Consider the following 17914-nt stretch of genomic DNA (forward strand, 5'->3'; position numbering starts at 1 on the left):
ACTGAAATAGTTATAATGTGAACATACAGAAAGTACTTATTTTACATGCGAAATTGTACGAGGCTCGCGAGTATTTTAACAGCACAGATCAATTGAGAGTGTATATAAGGGTCGGAATAAGGGTTGAGAGGTCGTGAACAAGCGGCAAAGGGTGAGAAAATTATTTATAAAATATGTGACATGGGAGTGAAGAAAAATTATTCAACTGGGGCCCATGGAATGAGAGAGAGAGTGGCCTGTGTGGGTTTGGGCTTGGGTGGGAAATTGTATTATTTAGTGTGTTTGAAAATGTGTGTGATTGTGTATGTAAATTTAAATGGTTAACATTGCAGTTTTTCCTCGCTTTTCCACCCTCTCTCGCTCTCGGCATGAGTTTCTCTTTTGCTTCCATATTCACACTCTCAGCCGTACAAGTTTCAGCAGCACTATGTGTTAGTATCCACCACGATGAGGGTTCTGGTGGAAATTTCAACACACTGCGAGCTCATGGGGAAGACAGAGATGAGGGCAGAATAGTTTGGGGAAATTGCAAATAAACCATATAGTAAATTTCTCTTTAATAATTTCACACAATCCACCACCTACATTTTTCATACTTCTCACCCTCATTTCGAGGGATTATTCTCCATTCATATTGTATTATATGTAGTGTTTGTTGGCCTGAAGAAAAAAGCCGCAGAAAGGGCAACACCGCGGATATTATTATTATTATTACATGTATGTACAAACTCATCCTTATAATGTGTGCGCACGGCTGTACAGTGGTAAATATCAAAATTTGGCTCTTTCTCTCCCTGAAAATGGCACATGCATGTTTTCCCGCGGAGGAGGTGGGGAAGGTGTTGCTCCAAGGGGTGAGCCACAAATTTCTCCCTCTCTCTCTTTCATCCCCACACACAGAGACTGCGAGAGAGCAGAACCACTGAGCGGGTGTGGGGAGAGAATAAAACGAGAAGCTGTTTATATGCGGGATATGTTATAACTTTGATTAAATGTAATGTTGCTTTTCTCACACTCTCTCTCTCTCTCATGCTCACCCTGTGCTATGTGCGAGAGAAGGGAAATGTTATTGCAAAAATAGATATTCAGCATTTGTGTGTGTGCTGCAGAGGGTTGATTGTGTGCGCCTGTATGAGTGTATTTTGTGGATCAATGCAATATTCTCTTGCGGTATGTGGCACAGAGTCCCAGGATCGTCCTCAGGAGGTTCACACTCTCAGTTTTTGCGATAAAAGCACTATATATTGCAGCTTCGTAAACTTTTCTCATAAGATCAATGCTGGAAATGGCTGAATCATTCTCTAATCTTGAATTTAAGTCAGAGTATATGTATGTAAATATGTCTTTAGTGGGTATTTCTTGTGTTGAGCAGGAATTATACATGATTTTTTCATCAAAAGGTGAAGCAATTTGCAAAACCTGCTTTAAGGATAAGCATTCTTAACCACGCCCATTTTCAATTTTTGCTTTGGTTTAAACTTCCCCTGTTCGACGCATTGAATTTGCTGTCTATTAATCAATAATTATTTGCTGGAATATCAACGATTTGATGTTAGAGACGAAGTATTAAAATATTTCTCGACAAAATCGCACACTTCTTCTTGGTGTGCGCCATTAGCACAGGAATAAGGAAGCTTCGACGAAAAGCTGGCTCCAAAAGCGCTCTGTTTTGCTTAGTGCTGCCAATTTCGGCCCTGGATCACAGCAGAACACGGCAATAAGCACTCTATATGGGCGGCAGGGGCGCAGGGGTTGCGCTTCCACCCTTGTGACGATGAATTTGCAGTGTGAGGATGGTCTCGTTCGTATCCTTTGTTTCGAGACACCACATTTTGCTGTCCCTCCCCTCTCGGGTCGTGTCGTGTGAACGCGGCATTGTGCGCGCGCAGAGCTTTTGCATGGAGCTTCGGAAACTCGTGCTGGCAACTTTGCTGTTTATGCTCAGCGAGACGGCCATCATCAACCGAGGAGTCAGTCCTGTGGATTTTTCTGTGTTAGTTAGAGCAGTGTTGCCTCACGATTTAGTGCGTTTTAGCTAGAACCCTGTGTGCTTTTGGCTGTATAGTTCCTGTATGTAAAAAGAAGAAACTTTATTGTTATCAGAATCATAACAGAAGGAAAAAGAAAAAGAAACAATACCAAAAGATTCAGTAGACAAAATTGTAAAATTACAACAATCACCAAGGAAGAAAGGACACTGCAGTTGTTAAAGTATCGACAGGAAGACACAAAAAAAACCAAAGCTTGTAGGCTCAGTATTCAGTGTGTTTTGAAACCCTCGAGTGTGAAGTCAGAGAGCGAGAGAGAGCTGAAAGGACGGAAACAAAGGATGCAAGACCAGTTCTACCCTGTACACATACCACACACATCCGTGTAAAAATTCCGAGGTTCCCTTTAATACCGTCTAAATTCGCATGTAAAATTTGTACTATATCCACCCAACTGTATATGCAAGATCGCCAAAAGGAAAAATTGTTCTGTTCGATGTTCTGCACTTGTCTATGTGTGTAATATGTTGTTAGCCGTTGTATAGGAGACTACCAAGGAAAGACTATTAGAAAAGCTGAAAAGTTCTGCAAAAACTCCAAAACTTTTTTTTCCGACGCTGAGAGACAAGAGAACATTTTAGGAGCACAAAAAGAGCAATTCTTTTTCCCGTGCGGTTCTATTCTCCCCCTTTTGTATCTTCCGGAGGGACGTAAAAACATAGAGTTCAGCAGAACAAAGTATATGAATTAATTAACTCTCTCAAAGTATATCTCCGACACCAATTGCTGAGGGAGTGAAGAGATATAAAAAAAAATTTATGCTGTCACTACACAATTTCCACTAAAAGTCCCCATCAAAAAGCATCTGCGATACGCGGAAGGTAGTGAAAAAAGGAGCAGAGAGGTGTTGTAATTTCTCTTCTCTACTTGCAATAAAACCGAAATTCGTCAATTTATCACTGCTTGTACGCAGGAGAGTGAAAAAGCACAAAAAATCAGTGTTTGCAAGGGAGAATACAAATAAAAAGCAGACGCTCGAGAAAAAATCGCACTATTGAGGAAAAAAATCGGATTGAAACATTTTTCCCGCTGGAAAATCCTTCGGCGCATAGTTTTCCACAGCTGCAGTGCGAGGAGAGGAGCTTTTTTTGGGGGAGAAGAGAGAAAGCGAGGAAAAAGTCATAAATAATAGCGAATTGACTAATTTATTAGTTTCAACCCCGTTGAGAGATACAAAAGAGCGAAAGAGAATCCGAGTGTCAAGGAAAAAAATCCACTGCGAATAAAGGAGAACAGAAATTCAGAACAGGGTGGCAGTAAGCAGAGCTTTTTCTGTGTGTCGCTTGAAAATGATATAGAGAAGAAGCGAAGGGCGCACAGAGGAGAGAAGAATCAGCCTAGAGAGGACAAACTAGCCCACAAGAGAGGGACTGTGGAGTGTTAATCCTCGGCAGCGATCCAACAAACGGAATTTGTCATCTACTGAGGTTGGCGCAGTGAAATTTTGCCTGAAAAGTGTAATTGAGTGCGAAGGGGAGCATTTCAGCAATTAATTGATTGATTGGATCAATTGCGGAGGTGACAATTACGCAGAAGGCAGTCCGATTCCGGTGAATTACACCTCCTTTTGCCAGACGACAGCGGATATAAGATGTTGGCAATGTCTACACTCATGATGCCAGCACCGACCATGGCCCTCGGGGCGCCACCCCTCGCGGTGGGCCACCACAAGCCGCCCGAGCCAAAATTATTAATTGCGCACAATCAACCGCCACAACCGTCGCATCAGCTCCAGGTTGTCCAGCCCAATCAACAACAGCCGAATCAACAGCAGCCCCAGCAGCAACACATTATGAGCAGCGGCAAGCAAGGTAAATGGACTTTTGGAGGTGGTTTTCGGTTTTGCTTTGTTTTAATTGCTCACATGTGAAACTGCAGAGAGAAGCTTCTTCCTTCCGTCTGAGTTGATGAGCGCTGATTACATATAGAATGACTATGTTTACATTAGATGATTAATCCTAGAGAGGACTTAATCCTCTCTAAAAGTTGGCCAACTCGTTTGCTTAGCCGTAAAGACTCAGTCTAATGTGGTTGAATGTTTTTCCACAAAGCAAAAGTATTACTGAAACATGGTTTCCTACCTTATGAGTGGTAAATGAAAAATGTTTAGTCAAGCTTAAGTTTTTTTATAGGCAAATTTGTCTGTATTGAAAAAATGACTGAAAACGTTTTGATCTCATTTGAATAAAAAATGTTGAATCTGTTGATTTTTATCCGCGATCTATCGTGTGGCAAAATTCTCATTTCTGTGGAGAATATTGTGTTTGTAGAGCTATTTTGCCATAGTATGTACATATGGTTGTCGGTGGGTTTTCTCGTGGCACCCAGGGGAGCCAGCGAGAGAAGTTCTCATCTTCCTCCCAAAACTCATATCCCAGTGCCATATATTCCAAGTGGATTTAAATAGACGAACAGTGCGCCACCCTCTCGCAAATTAATTGTCCATGGTTGTCGTGTATGAGGTGAGTGTGTGAATGAGCACGTTTTGAATTGGTCAACCCCCAATTGTTGGGTGAGAAGAAACTGTGTGTGCGGCTGATATGGAGAAACTTGAGATGAGATTTCCTCTGTTGGTGTTTCCGACTGAATTTTGTATGTGCATTTAGATTGAAAGTTTGCTCCATATGTACTGGTGTTGGTGACACACAAAGGCATAGCCCTACAAAAGCTCCACCACCCCTCGCGGGTGGGGTTGGCCGGGAAAGATGAAAGGGCGAGCACAAGGGTCTGTGTTTGTTTAAAATTTTCGCGAATGTTCACAGTCAATTTGAGGAATTTCATGAAGCGAACACTATTCGCAAATGCGAGAGAAGGAATTGAAAGCCATGAATAGGAGTCTCACAAATGAGATATGTACTTTATTGGTGGAGAGATGTATAAAATGCAATAAATCGTCCTTTCGTGTGCCTCCTCGTCGGGTGCCCAAATAAACAACATATATATGCCCCACACCACTGTAAAGTCCATACGAACGCCCAGAAAAAGCTTCTCGAGCGGACTTGAATTGAGAATCACTCGTAGTTGGAAGCTTCACAGTTCGCTTTTTTCTAGCTGGCGCTTTTATGTGTGCTCTTTGAATCGTGTATGAATTTCATGTGGTATGCGCGCGGGTATTTAAAGTATCAAAAGCACGAGAGAGCGAGAAAAGCTCTGTCAGAATCGGGGAGAAAGGCAGTGTGACTGGTACAAGACCAAGAGAAAAGAGCAACACTTCTCGACCGCGCCACACAATGAAAAATGTTACGCGTGGAACACGCCCAATTTTTACCCAATTACATTTTCATATGAAATCGTGAGTCCTTTCATTGTTTTTTTTTCCTTCAGTGTCCGCGTTATTTATACATACATATATAGTTACGTTTTCTCACCCCGTCGCTCTTTCCACTCATCTCTGTTCCACCTTCACCTCGATATCCTATCCATGAGCTGGAAAAGCTCACAATGAAATTTCGCTGCTTCTATCCCATTTGTGTGTGTGCTAAACTTTTAATTGGCTCTTTGTTGCCTCGTTATCCTCCCCGACTTTTTTGTCCTCTCTACGCCACCCACTCCAAATTACGCTGAATTGTGCAAATTAATTTTAACTAATGAGCATAAGAAAGGACACACGTTGCGCGGATATAAATACAGAACGGACGAGAAATTGAAAAAAAGAACCCACTGAAAACTATATGTACATAGAAATTATATACCGCTCGTATGTATACATATCCATCGCGTGGTGATGAGCGCTATTTTAATGTACATATTGCGTTTACATAAGGGAAGTTTTCTGATTCTTTCCCATGACACACTATGGAGGAAAAATTAGATACAAATCAATGAAAAACCGTGGCAGTTTAATTCACATTTATTTTATTTACGTGCGCGACGAAAAGCTGAATTAGTATTAATTTCCCAAATGAACCCATGTTACTTCAATTTTTCATCACTCAAGTATATGTTTTACATTGACTAATGAAAAATTCAACAGATGATTTTATTTTCATCAGCTTGTTTGGAGTGTGCTTGAATAAATTAATTGACAATGAGCAACAGATTCCCACATTTTCTCCATCCCTCCTTTCAGTATTCTTTTTTTGAATCTAAATTCTGTGTATAAATTGATCTTGTATTTATGTACAATATATTCAAGGGTCTCCGAGTGGGAACAAGAACATAAGGGAAAATACCAAGTAGAAAAAGTAGGAATAAGAAATTCTCACTGAAAATTTAGCATTAATTTCTCGTCATAATTGATTCTCATACGGAAAATGTGCAAAAAATTTCCATGATTTTCTTCAAACCCAAAATCATAAATATTTACGCCTAACCTTTTCTGTGTGTGCCTAGCTTTCCTTTCCTCCTATATATTTTTTCTAACACTTCAGTGTACATATAATGAGGAAGATAACTCAGTTCCTTATTAGAAGGAACAGGCGAAAGGGGAATTTTTTGAAACAACACAGACAGAATACGTGTTGTTTGAACAAAGAGAATCGAATTGATGGAACTATGCGCTGTCGTATCTTCCCAATCAACTCCTTTAGACACCCGGAACAGACCCACTTGATGGTGTGGAATCTTTAACGAACTAGAAGTCTCATGATTTAATTAGTTTTCAGTAATTCCGAAAGATTTATTTCAACTGTTGTACGTGATTTCATGTTTGGAATGCCCCAGACCATTTTCCATCTCTGCCCCCCCCCCCACTCCGCATCGACAGTGAAATGCAGGACGAGTTGAGCAGAAAAAAGTCGTGAATTCCATCTGAGAAGGATGCCATACGCCGTGTGGGTGGAGATGGAAAGTGTATGAAGAGAAGAATTAGGAAATGGAACGTGAATAAAATGAAGCATTCGTAGAAATTCTGACTATGCATTAAAATGTATCTGCCGGAATGAATGTTCTTCAAAGTGCATTATGATAACATTCTCTTTCAAGTGCACTCATCATCTTACCAATCGCATCGCATTATGAAGCTGATACTCGGGAGTACATATGTAATGTATATCCTCCTCTGATGTTGGTTGTCTCATGCGACAGAGTGGAATCATTCCCCTAAATATCTCCTCATCTCACAAGGAGTTCGAAAAGGATGCTTTCACCTCCTCCAGAGGCTCAAGGGTGTATGTGTGAATAAATTGTGAAATTTAATATTTGATTTGTTTGCGCATGTCTGCCCTTTGTTTCTCAAATACTCTCCATGTCCTGAAGTATGTAGACTCTTGCTCTAATATTCAAATACACAAAATAATACACCCAAGTTTGGGTTCAAGGGGCGAATAACTCTGTGGATTCCCGAATCGGTGGTGTCGGGAAGGCGTGTACTGAAGAAAGCTTTGTGAAACACTAGAAGTGCGTTTAAGAGCTGAAAGAGGATAAGTCTGAAAGAGAAATATCTAATGCCATCCAAGTAAATTGAACATTAAGAATGTAACTCTTATTATCCAAAGAATGATTTCATGGTATTTGTCTTAGGCCCTGTAACACGATGTAGTCATACGTGAGAAGGTATGAAATTCAGGTATGGCTGAGGTTTTTGCATTTCAACCATACTACCCTTAATTTACTAATTATAGAATTGGCACAAGAATTTGTCAACACAAATTCCGCAATTATTCTCTATTGACGAATGCAAACTGTTTGATGGTAAATAGAACAGAAAGGTAGAACAGAGAATTCAGGGAAATTCAATTACTCAAACGAGAAATCTAATTTGAATATAAAAATAAACTATACCATGAAGATATTTTAGAATTTCTCTTACCTGGAATATTTTACAATAACTTTATACTATGTATGTACATAAACAATATATGTGTGTACATATCGCTCACTCCTCGTGTGAATAGCGCACTACACGTCAAGCTCACCAGAATATTCATGAGCAGTCAAACAATGAACTTTCTCGTAATTTCTCCAGTCTTTGAGTGAGTGACTAAATTTCCTTATGGCTAATTCACGGATTAGAACAATTCACATAAGGTTCATTGAAGTGAAATTAAGCAAAAAATAGTGACAATTTACAAGAATATTTCCTGAGAAATGGCAAATTTCAGGATACTGTTGGAATGTGTATTCCTTGAAGTGGAAAAATTTAAATAATTTCAAATAAAAGCAGCAATTTCTAGTATTTACATATCGCCACATTTACCAAGCATCCTTCTGTCTATTTACTCTTCTCCCTTCTTCTTCTCCCAACAGAGAGTCATCATATATTTGTGGGTGATTTGAGTCCTGAGATTGAAACTCAACAGTTGAGGGACGCTTTTGCACCATTTGGAGATATATCGTAAGTTTATTTTTCATTTTTCCCATTTTTCATCTACCCAGTCCCATCCCCTCCCCCTTGTCCCCTTCACACTCGCCTCTCTTTACCATATTTCAAGTTTACTCGCCTCAATAATTTATGAATTTTAATATTGAATTGAATGAGAGAGATGAAGAAGTGAAAAAATACATATAACATGCCAAAACAAACATATTCCTTCTTCGTCATTTTATCCTCTCTCACTTCGCCTCCAACCATTCTTTTTCCCGTGCCCACCCCCCTCCCATTCTCTTACGCTGCCCCACCGTTTTCACATTTCTCTCTTACAGTGATTGCAGAGTTGTTCGTGATCCACAAACACTCAAATCAAAAGGATATGGATTCGTTTCATTTGTTAAGAAGTCGGTATGTTGGATGGTAGTGTTGGGTGATTAAATATTCATAAGAAAAGTCACTCGACCATTCTACATAGGCATTTTATATATTCAAAAGATACAAACAGGGTGTATCACGTGCTAATGATTTTTCTTCCGCTCTCGCTGAAAACATCCCCACGAGGGAAGAAATTGCTTCATATATTTGCCTTGCTCACTTGTAATGCCTTTTTATGAATTATTCCCCAATATTCTGACTTAGGCCTCGGAACATTGGAGAAAATTTTCCTGAAGAAATTTGCGAGATAAAATCTGTGGAAGCAATTTATATGGCTTACTTTCCATCGAGGAGAATTAAGTTATTTCCCGCCTAGAGGAAAACTATACTCAACATTCTTGATTAAATCATGCGTTTAGCGAGGAAATCGATATAGAGTACCTCCATCTATACACAACGCTTAGCGGTATTGGGGTGTGATTTTTTTTTCACCACCCTTACCCTGTACTCTCGCCCTCATCGAATTTTAAAGAAAGCCACTTTTCCATGTAAGGGAAAATTTATTGACCTGAAGCAAAGTCATTTTCATTCTCATTAAACCACTTCAAGAGATTTTGATTAATAAAATCGTTCTACTTTTCATAAATAGCAAAAGCATGTTTCACCATCATGAACAAGCTTCAGCAGATTAATTTTCTTTGTAAAATTTTCCTCGTTGGAGAAATACTGCTGTCTACATTTTGCTATTTATGCTGTTTGAAAGCATACGACGTTGAGAATATAAGGGGTATTTTGAGAGCAAAAGTGGAATATAAGATTGCACTTTGGCATTGGATGTAAACTCGCATAAAATTTACTTAACTTACATTCTACCGTGAAATTGGCGAAGCAAGCGAAACACCCTGTCTGTACACAGTGGAGTGGTGAGAAAAGTCTCAAAATATTGAGAGAAGCCTGGATGAATTTTGAGACACGAAAAGTATACAAAAGGAGAATATTTTCCACTCCCACCCACGGCACAAACATTGGGCGCATATTATATGACTTGTTGATCGAATTCTCGTCTCTCTTTTCGTCGGAAGCGCGGAGAAAAAAATACCGCTAAACCCGCGAGAAAGCCCGCGAGGGAGACAAGTCGAAGAGACCTTTCACAAGCTTCCTTTTGTGCCTTTCACTGCGACTACCGATGTGCCTAGACGTTTCTGCTAAAAGCCCATTAGGTCACCCTTCATGTAATATGAATATCATTCACATTTAATATCGAATACATTACATTTTTCTCATTAATAAGTGAAATGGCTTTTCAACATTAGCTAAGCGTCCGAGGGTGAGTTTTCACGTGCAGAGTTTTTGTACATTAATTATGTAAAACGGTGCCCGAAGAGGTGAAATTGGAAAATATTCTTCGAAGAGTGGCTTTACCTTGAGAAAAGGAATTAGAATATTGTATGTGTGTGTGTAAAAAATGGGTAAATATTTTGAGATTCAATCTAACATCTCGCTGTGCTTGTTGCTTGTTAGGAGGCTGAAAGTGCCATCACAGCAATGAATGGCCAATGGATTGGATCTCGATCAATTAGAACGAATTGGGCCACAAGGAAACCGCCCACGAACAAAGCTGATCGTAAGTATGCAACAACAATTTAGAATAGAACAGTATTTCTAAGGCAAAAATAATAGATGAAGACAATATATACGTCTCCTGTTTATTATTTTTTATTCAATCTTTCATTTTGATGTAATATCAACCGACTTTGTTTTCCTTCTTTTGTGATCTCCTATATTGATATATACTATATATTGTGATGAAATTGCGTTTCGAGTGGAGACAATGGACGGGAACGATAACTTAATTGTGAAAGCGAAAATTTAAAACTGTTAGCCAGAGACAAGCTGTGCGAGATGTACAATGTTTTGAGATATAATACTTTGTCTGATTACATTCAAGAGTGGGAAAATAGAGGAGAAAAGTTTTCTGTCGTTTGGCATCTTGTGTGGTGGATAAAGTCCAATGAAGGGTATAACGAGACAGAAAAAGCCATTTGAGCAGAAATTGTTCTTTAAAAAAATCATACTTGAAAATTATTGTTTTCACTGCGATGACAAGTGTGTTAGATTTACTAGAGAAGAAGAAATGAAATATGTGGACAAGTTAATTAATAAACATTTTTCGCATTCATACAAGAGAGAAAGATATAAAGTCAGTTTGATTGAAAAAAAACGCATTGTGTATGTGAAGTGAAAAGGAAAGGAAAGGCCAGATAGAAGAACGATACGTTTTCTCAACTCCCAATCCCATATAATATATATTACTATATAAAGATTGTGTTATTTGAAATTCGTATTAAGCTTACTTTCCACCTTGTTTATCCTTACATTTCTTCTTTAAGTATAATTTTCATGTTGTTTGATGACTGAGGTGATTCAATTATTGTCTCTACTTGCCCGTCTTTTTTTTCATTGATACCCGTGTGGATTTAACAGGTGCTTCCACCCCACAATGACACTCAAAACTCAAAACATGCTCTCACATTAAAGACCGGCGGGTGTGTGTGATCTTCGAGACAGTGTGGCCAGAAGCTTCCACCCTCTTCTTCTTCTTCTACTTTCACCATTAAAGAAAACAGGGACAAATGGTGTGTCGCCAGCATTTTGTGTCTCTCTGTGTGTATTTTTTTTTCTTTAGACAAATTGTTGCGCCCAATTTTGATTCCATTTAATTTCACCTTCTTTTGACTTTTCGTTTCCTTCTTGGAGAACAATATGACAATTATTTTAAACGTATATTTATTAATTGTGTGCGTCACATTAATCAGCAAGACAAGTATTGCAGTGATGAAAAACATCTCATGAAGATGATTAAAATTATCTTTCACGTAGAAAGTAATTTTTCTTCCTTGTCTCTCGTTACATCTCTTGCCATTTTACATTCTCTTATACACTTCTTACCCAAATTGCCATTTTCATTCTGCATTTTATTTGTCTCAATCACCCTCTCATTTTCTTTCTGTGGAAATGAAAAGGAAACAAAGCAAATTTAAGACACTCAAGTCAATGATAATGTCTGCACATTGACTCATTTGTGAATATATGCTGAAGCGCTAGAGAAAAGCTCATAAAGAATTGCATAGGGATGGTTTTCCTGTTGAGGAGTATTTCACAAAGATTCCTCCGAACTCTTAATTCGGTTCTCTTTTTATGAGAATTTTTACTAGAAATATAAATAAGTTATAAGTGAGTGCGGAAGCTTTTAAGGAAGCTCGAGTATGAGGGTGATGCGACAAGTAAGAGGTATAAACAAAAAAAAGGAAGCGTGAGCAAAAAGGAGATATCGTGAGAAGGCTTTTAAGAGGTTTTCGTTTTCATCCACTTGTTTAACTTTGTATAAGGGTGAGCAAGTTTAAAAGTATGGGTAGGATAAAAGGAAAATTGTCGACATTTTAGATTTTCTTCACAAAATGATTATCCTAATTGATGATTATTCGCAGGTTTATGTTTCCGTTTGAGATGCTGTTTCGTTTCAATTGGCGACTGACTTGATTCAGTGATATTAGATAATCTCAATGAATATCTTCCTGTTCCTCCTTCCACAAAGAACTTATGCAAGAACTTGCCTCGATAAACCATAGAGATTTGAGATTCAAAGTTTGCAAAATTTATTATAAAATAGGATTTATTAGATGTTCAACATAGAAACAAGTGAAATAGTTATGAAGAGCTTTAAACGTTACATATTATTGAGTCGAGTGTTGGTTTTGATTTTGATCAGTAGACGTAGTCAGTGTAAAGCTGATTTAAATATTTTGGCTTCAATATGCCAGAATTTCAATTACAAAGCCTAACTCCATAAGTACGAGCAGTATTTATTGAAGTTGTTGGCACTGTTCAACGTTTTGAGATTATAGGCAGAGAAAGAGAGAGAAAAATGTTCACAATATGCATGACAGTAAATAATTTGGCGCTATTACTGTACCTTTTTCTCTATTTCATGTCTTATTCTTTCACTAATTTCTATTTTCCCTCTATTTGCGTTCAACTTGGGTTACAGAAAAAAACGAAGTGAAATTTTCCTCGGTGCATTCACCCTGTACGTTGTCCGCTTGTGACTTTCCGTTGTTCTGTTACAAAAATTCCTTGAGCCCGTCATACAGAAAGCCCTTCACACTGGAACAGATGTAAAACTGTAATTGGGAACGCTACTATCAGCTTAATATTATTACTTTCTGTAGTTGATTATGTGTGTGTCCTTAGTTCTCTTTATACGTCGGTTGATTTTATTTGTCACTTTCTTAAGAGACTTTCTCCACATTGACATTTTCAAAATTTCCACCCTTCTTTCATTACTTTCTTGACTTTCTGAGGAGTACTATGTGTATTGTGGCAGCGCTGAATGTGTTCTTCATGTTAGCCCACATGTGACTAGTTTTACCAGCTGATAGAGAGCACAAAAATAAAATCTGACTCTTGAATAAAAATGTAGTAGAAAAAAAATAACACAAGAGGTAGACTAAAACATAGAAAAGAGAGAGAGAAAGGAAAGAAAACTAATATTTTTTTCTAATGTTTCGCATACAATTTTGTAGAGCTTTTAATCACAATCATCCCCCTCCCCGTCGATTAATGCAAAAGCAATGGCAGCAATAAGACACAGACCTTAATGAAAAGACGGTCAAAAAACTAGCAAGTAAAGACACAGGGTGAATACGCTTAATATTCCATATTTTTATATCTTATTATTATATAAATAGGTAATATACTAGGTCGTGCACATTATTATATATATTACTTATTACCATTATTATATATAAATTAATATTCACATATCGATGTGTATCATGTAATGGTTGTTCCATTAAATATATCTTTATGTTGTTTGAACACGATAATTTTCCTTTATTTCAATATATCATACCTTTTTTTCTTATTAATCTTTTTTGTCTTTTCATTCCAAATGTATTGTTGCGAAGTCACCAGGATGCCACCTCTCGAGGAAGGTGACAAAGTTGCTAAATTTGGGGGGTGACAGCAGTGTGGGCGGGGGCGGTGAGGGGGGCTTTGGCGAAAACTAGCCGTCAGCGAACAGAGAAAAGTTGCTTTCACATATGCATACACTCTCGCAGCTCCTGTAAGTTTCCAACATGCGTAACAATTGTAGAATTCGAGCCGGAGGCTTTGTCGCTTTCTCGAGAACCATCATACTGGCTTCTTTGGAACAATATATTTTGATATTATAGTAGTAATAGTGTAATAAAATTTTCGATTATTAATATTTGGGACTCATTGTTTATTATTGTACAATATTACTCCAAAATATTAATAATTTTTATACCTTTCTTTTTGATCCATTTTTACTAATATCATTATTATTATATAAAAATGATAATACGCTTTGTAGAATATTGAGAATTTTATTACTTGTTACTTATTTAGGAAATATTTATTTCATTCCGATTTATTACAACAATTTAATATACCAATTTGACCATTCTTAGAACACTTAATTAACTGGGTAGTGGTGTGCTTTCTTCTTCAGATTATGATAAACATATATATTGAAAGTAATCATTAAAATTTATATAATTATATCTAAAAGTAAATGTTATAACGTTTGGTAATTTTGATGTTGGCAAATTCTTTTTCACAATCTTATTTTTGAACATCCTTTTACACATTTATAAGTTTTGCATTTCCCTTCTTTACTCTTCTATGTTTCTCTTTTTCCTCCACGATATTTTTTACCTTTAGGTTTCTAATTTATTCAAATTTCTGTTTAATTGACATTCAGTATTTCCCATTCGAGAAGTAATATGCCTTCTTGGCTATTTATTCTTTTTCCCAAGATTTTCTCTCATACTTCAAAAGAAATTATTTACAAGTCCTCCCTAACAATTTTCCTTTTTACATTCTACTTTAGCAAAGACTATATATACCCTTATTTTTTTCTTGAGAATCATTAAAAGAGAAAATTCGCAACGACGAACAAAATCTCGCAATTTTTGTTTCCTTTTTTTTCAATAAAAAAGAGAAAAAAATTACTTTTTTGAGAAGTAACAGTGAAAAAAGAACGATAATAGTGACAATAGTTCGACTTTTACTGAAACCTTTCTTTTCTTTCTCTCTTCTCTTTCTCGAATCTTCTTGCAGTGAACTCAAAGCCACTGACTTTTGACGAAGTTTACAATCAGAGCAGCCCGACAAATTGCACAGTGTACTGTGGTGGCGTCAACGGAGCCCTCTCTGGATCCCTAAGTGAGGAAATACTGCAGAAGACATTTTCACCATTTGGCACAATTCAGGAGATTCGTGTCTTCAAAGACAAAGGATATGCTTTTATCAGGTGAGAATGCCGTCCATTCGATTTGATAGGAAAGTTTCTTCCTCTAATGTTTCTGTCGTGATTTAATCTCAAATAGATTCTCAACAAAAGAGGCGGCAACCCATGCCATTGTTGCCATTCACAATTCTGAAATAAACTCTCACCCCGTGAAGTGTTCATGGGGAAAGGAGAGCGGTGACCCCAACAACGCTCCGACCATCGCTAGTCAGGCTCTCAGCCACACAGCCTTTCCGTTTGGGACCGCTTATGGGCAGCAAGTGGCTGGCTACTGGTATCCGCAGCCACCGACATATCCTACCACGCACACACCCACGGCCGCCCTGCAGGGACAGTTTCTGCAGGGAATGCAGGGCTATGCGTACGGTCAATTTGCTGGCTACCAACAAGGATACATGGGGTTTGTATTTGATAATGCAGAGTATGGCTGTGTGTATGTTTAACGATTTTTAGCAGAGCTCACCATTCAGTTATGCACTCATGAGTGAGAGACAAAGTTTCCACAGTCAAAATTAATCTAAAAGCTGAAAGCATTTCTTGGCATCTGTTTTGAATGGATAAAAATTAAAGCAAACTCTGCATATGAACGAGTTCTAATGACGGCCAAATTCACTTTATATATATTGGAATCAACCGTTTTTTCTCTAAGTTTCAGTCCAACAAAGTTTTATTCAATGGAAAGAAGAGTTTTTGGTTAATTGAAATGAGTAGAAAAATTTGTTTGCTGAAGTTGAACATTTTGAGGTGCTCAGGGTTATTAAATAGGGACTAAAGTGCAAAAAAGAAATGTGCTCACTCTTGACTGAACGCTACTGAATTATTATAACAACCCGAATTTTTTCTCTCTGTTTCATCCTCGTCTGGTTGCTGCTCGACTAACGGCCGAAAAAAAGTAGTATGGGAATGCAAATACCTAGCACATGGCAAGGTGTTTCATCTCAGACTCAAATTCCAACTGCCCAGCAAATTGCTCAGGGGGTCGGCACAGGAATTCCTCAGACTGCCGGAGTTGTGGCGTATCCCATGCAGCAATTTCAGGTGAGGAATCCACAGGTATCGAGAGACAAATTTTCTTATATGCTAAATATACTTAACGACCCCATAAGAATATAAAAATAATATCTAAAAAAAGAAAAAGAAAAACCCACACATTTTGATGGGGCAAAATGGGAAAACGTCCCTCTTTCTTTTCATACAAATTCTCTTATCTCTTACTTTCGACCCTCCCCTCCTGTTGTTCTGTTATTATATTATATTTTCAGTTCTGAACTTTCAGTTTATATGCTTATCAGTTGTCTGATTTCAAACTAAATCTTACATGTCTTGCATGCTGATTGTTTGAAACATTTTTCTATATATATATTTTCCATACAGTGATATATGGAAAAATGTTTGGCTATTTCTCTTGAGCAGTAACATTAATCACATATTCGCTTATTAACTTCTTCTTACAATTCTGTAACTTGGACCCTGTCAAACATCAAAGTAATATCCAGCAGATGAATGTTTCTGAACAGCCTCTTTGTACCTTTTGCCCATTAATGCTCTTTCTCACTCAAATAACTACGGGAGATGATCCGAAGAGAAAGACACACCTTTTTACTTACTTTTTAGATCATTGAGAGAATTGCATGAACGTCTTCTTACAATTTTTTCTTCTCTATATTTAGACTTTGTGTGTGTGTATTGATGCTTTTTGATCATTGTATATAAGTACATATGATATAATAAAGCTTTCTGTATTTGTCTTTTCACTGTATGTATTGCAGAAAAATATACAAATGACAAAATTATAATCTTGTCTGATCACAAGATGATAAGTGTAAAACAACAGACACACACACAAAACACAAGAAGGTTATATATTTTTCAACTCTGTTACGTACAACAAAGTTTGATGAACAGCATTTCCGTTTGTGAGGAAAAACATCAAATAATTTTCTCAATTGAGAAACAAATTTTTACGTATTTCATACAAAAGTTTGCATGGAACCAAAAAAAGGGAGAGCTACAAAATCTTCTGGTTATTTTTCAATGAAATAAGAGTTTTGGATTAAGAAGGAATTGGAAGCTTATGTCGTATCTTTTTTCTACGACAACCAATTGGAGTGTGTAATAAAATAATTACCGTAAATCATTTTCTTTTTTCGTGCATTTTTTTCTATTTGTATCAATGTCCAGGGAATTTTTACTTTATGTTTTCATACATGAAACCCATTTTACGCATCCTAGGCATTTTCATTTTCTTAAACTACCTTTTATGTATTTCCAGCTAACTGAAGATGAATGGTTAACGCCGAGTCTTCTAGTCTAGCTTTATTAAAAACGAAAACACACAGAAGGATGAAGAAAATTTAATATGTTTTTTGACAAGAATTAACTAGTCAAAATATACTAAAATTTCCACAAAACATCTTCCCATTCGATGGGTAAAAATTTCTTAGATAAACAAAATTATTAAGATATGTGTAAATAAAGAAGAATGAAATGTTCTCTTATCTTATTCCCAATGATGTTACATGGATTCAAGTTACCACTAAAAACATTGATTTGCTGATAAAGAGAGATAATCTTAAATTATGCCGAACACAGTAGAACAACGGGAAGAGAATAGTTCTTGAACAGGCGTCTTTAGATGAGGAGCGGGAATAAAAAAATTAAAAATGTAAAAAAAAAAAAAATTGGAATGTGAATGATGAGCAGATATTTTCTCAGCGACATGAAAAAGCTCTAAGAAAATGAAAGTTGTGCAGGAGTAAAGGGAAAAGGAAGAGAAACATAAATTTGATACACATTTGTTAGATGTAAAAGAGGCAAAAAATAAGAAACAAGTTCTACTGTGTATGAAATACAACATTTAACTGAAATATTGATGAAATGACATATTGTAAGAATGAATAATATTAC

General features: G+C 37.1%; 1 protein-coding gene across 4 annotated transcripts; it reads left to right on the plus strand.

The window, feature by feature from the left end:
- Window positions 1-1948: 1948 nt before the first annotated feature.
- LOC132258597 (nucleolysin TIAR) lies at window positions 1949-17688 on the plus strand. 4 transcript variants are annotated; one of them, XM_059755969.1, is made up of 8 exons: window positions 1949-3859; window positions 8235-8322; window positions 8631-8706; window positions 10195-10297; window positions 14818-15010; window positions 15087-15407; window positions 15901-16060; window positions 17280-17688. In XM_059755969.1, the coding sequence occupies exons 1-8, from the start codon at window positions 3640-3642 to the stop codon at window positions 17319-17321; spliced, it is 1203 nt and encodes a 400-aa protein (XP_059611952.1). In that variant the 5' UTR covers window positions 1949-3639; the 3' UTR covers window positions 17322-17688. The 4 variants fall into 4 exon arrangements, with proteins under 4 accessions (XP_059611952.1, XP_059611954.1, XP_059611953.1 ...); XM_059755971.1 differs by having other exon boundaries at window positions 15901-16045; XM_059755970.1 differs by having other exon boundaries at window positions 15904-16060.
- The last annotated feature ends 226 nt before the right edge of the window (window positions 17689-17914 follow it).

Source organism: Phlebotomus argentipes, unplaced genomic scaffold, assembly GCF_947086385.1.
Source record: "Phlebotomus argentipes unplaced genomic scaffold, Phlebotomus argentipes genome assembly scaffold_4, whole genome shotgun sequence".
In the NCBI taxonomy this organism is placed as follows: Eukaryota; Metazoa; Arthropoda; class Insecta; order Diptera; family Psychodidae; genus Phlebotomus; species Phlebotomus argentipes.

Bases quoted from the DNA above. Each gene is read 5' to 3' on its own strand.
- LOC132258597 (XM_059755969.1), top strand. From the start codon at position 3,640: ATGTTGGCAATGTCTACACTCATGATGCCAGCACCGACCATGGCCCTC. The intron at 8,323-8,630 runs GTAAGTTTATTT...TCTCTCTTACAG, and splicing joins GCACCATTTGGAGATATATC to TGATTGCAGAGTTGTTCGTG. The intron at 15,408-15,900 runs GTTTGTATTTGA...GCCGAAAAAAAG, and splicing joins TACCAACAAGGATACATGGG to TAGTATGGGAATGCAAATAC.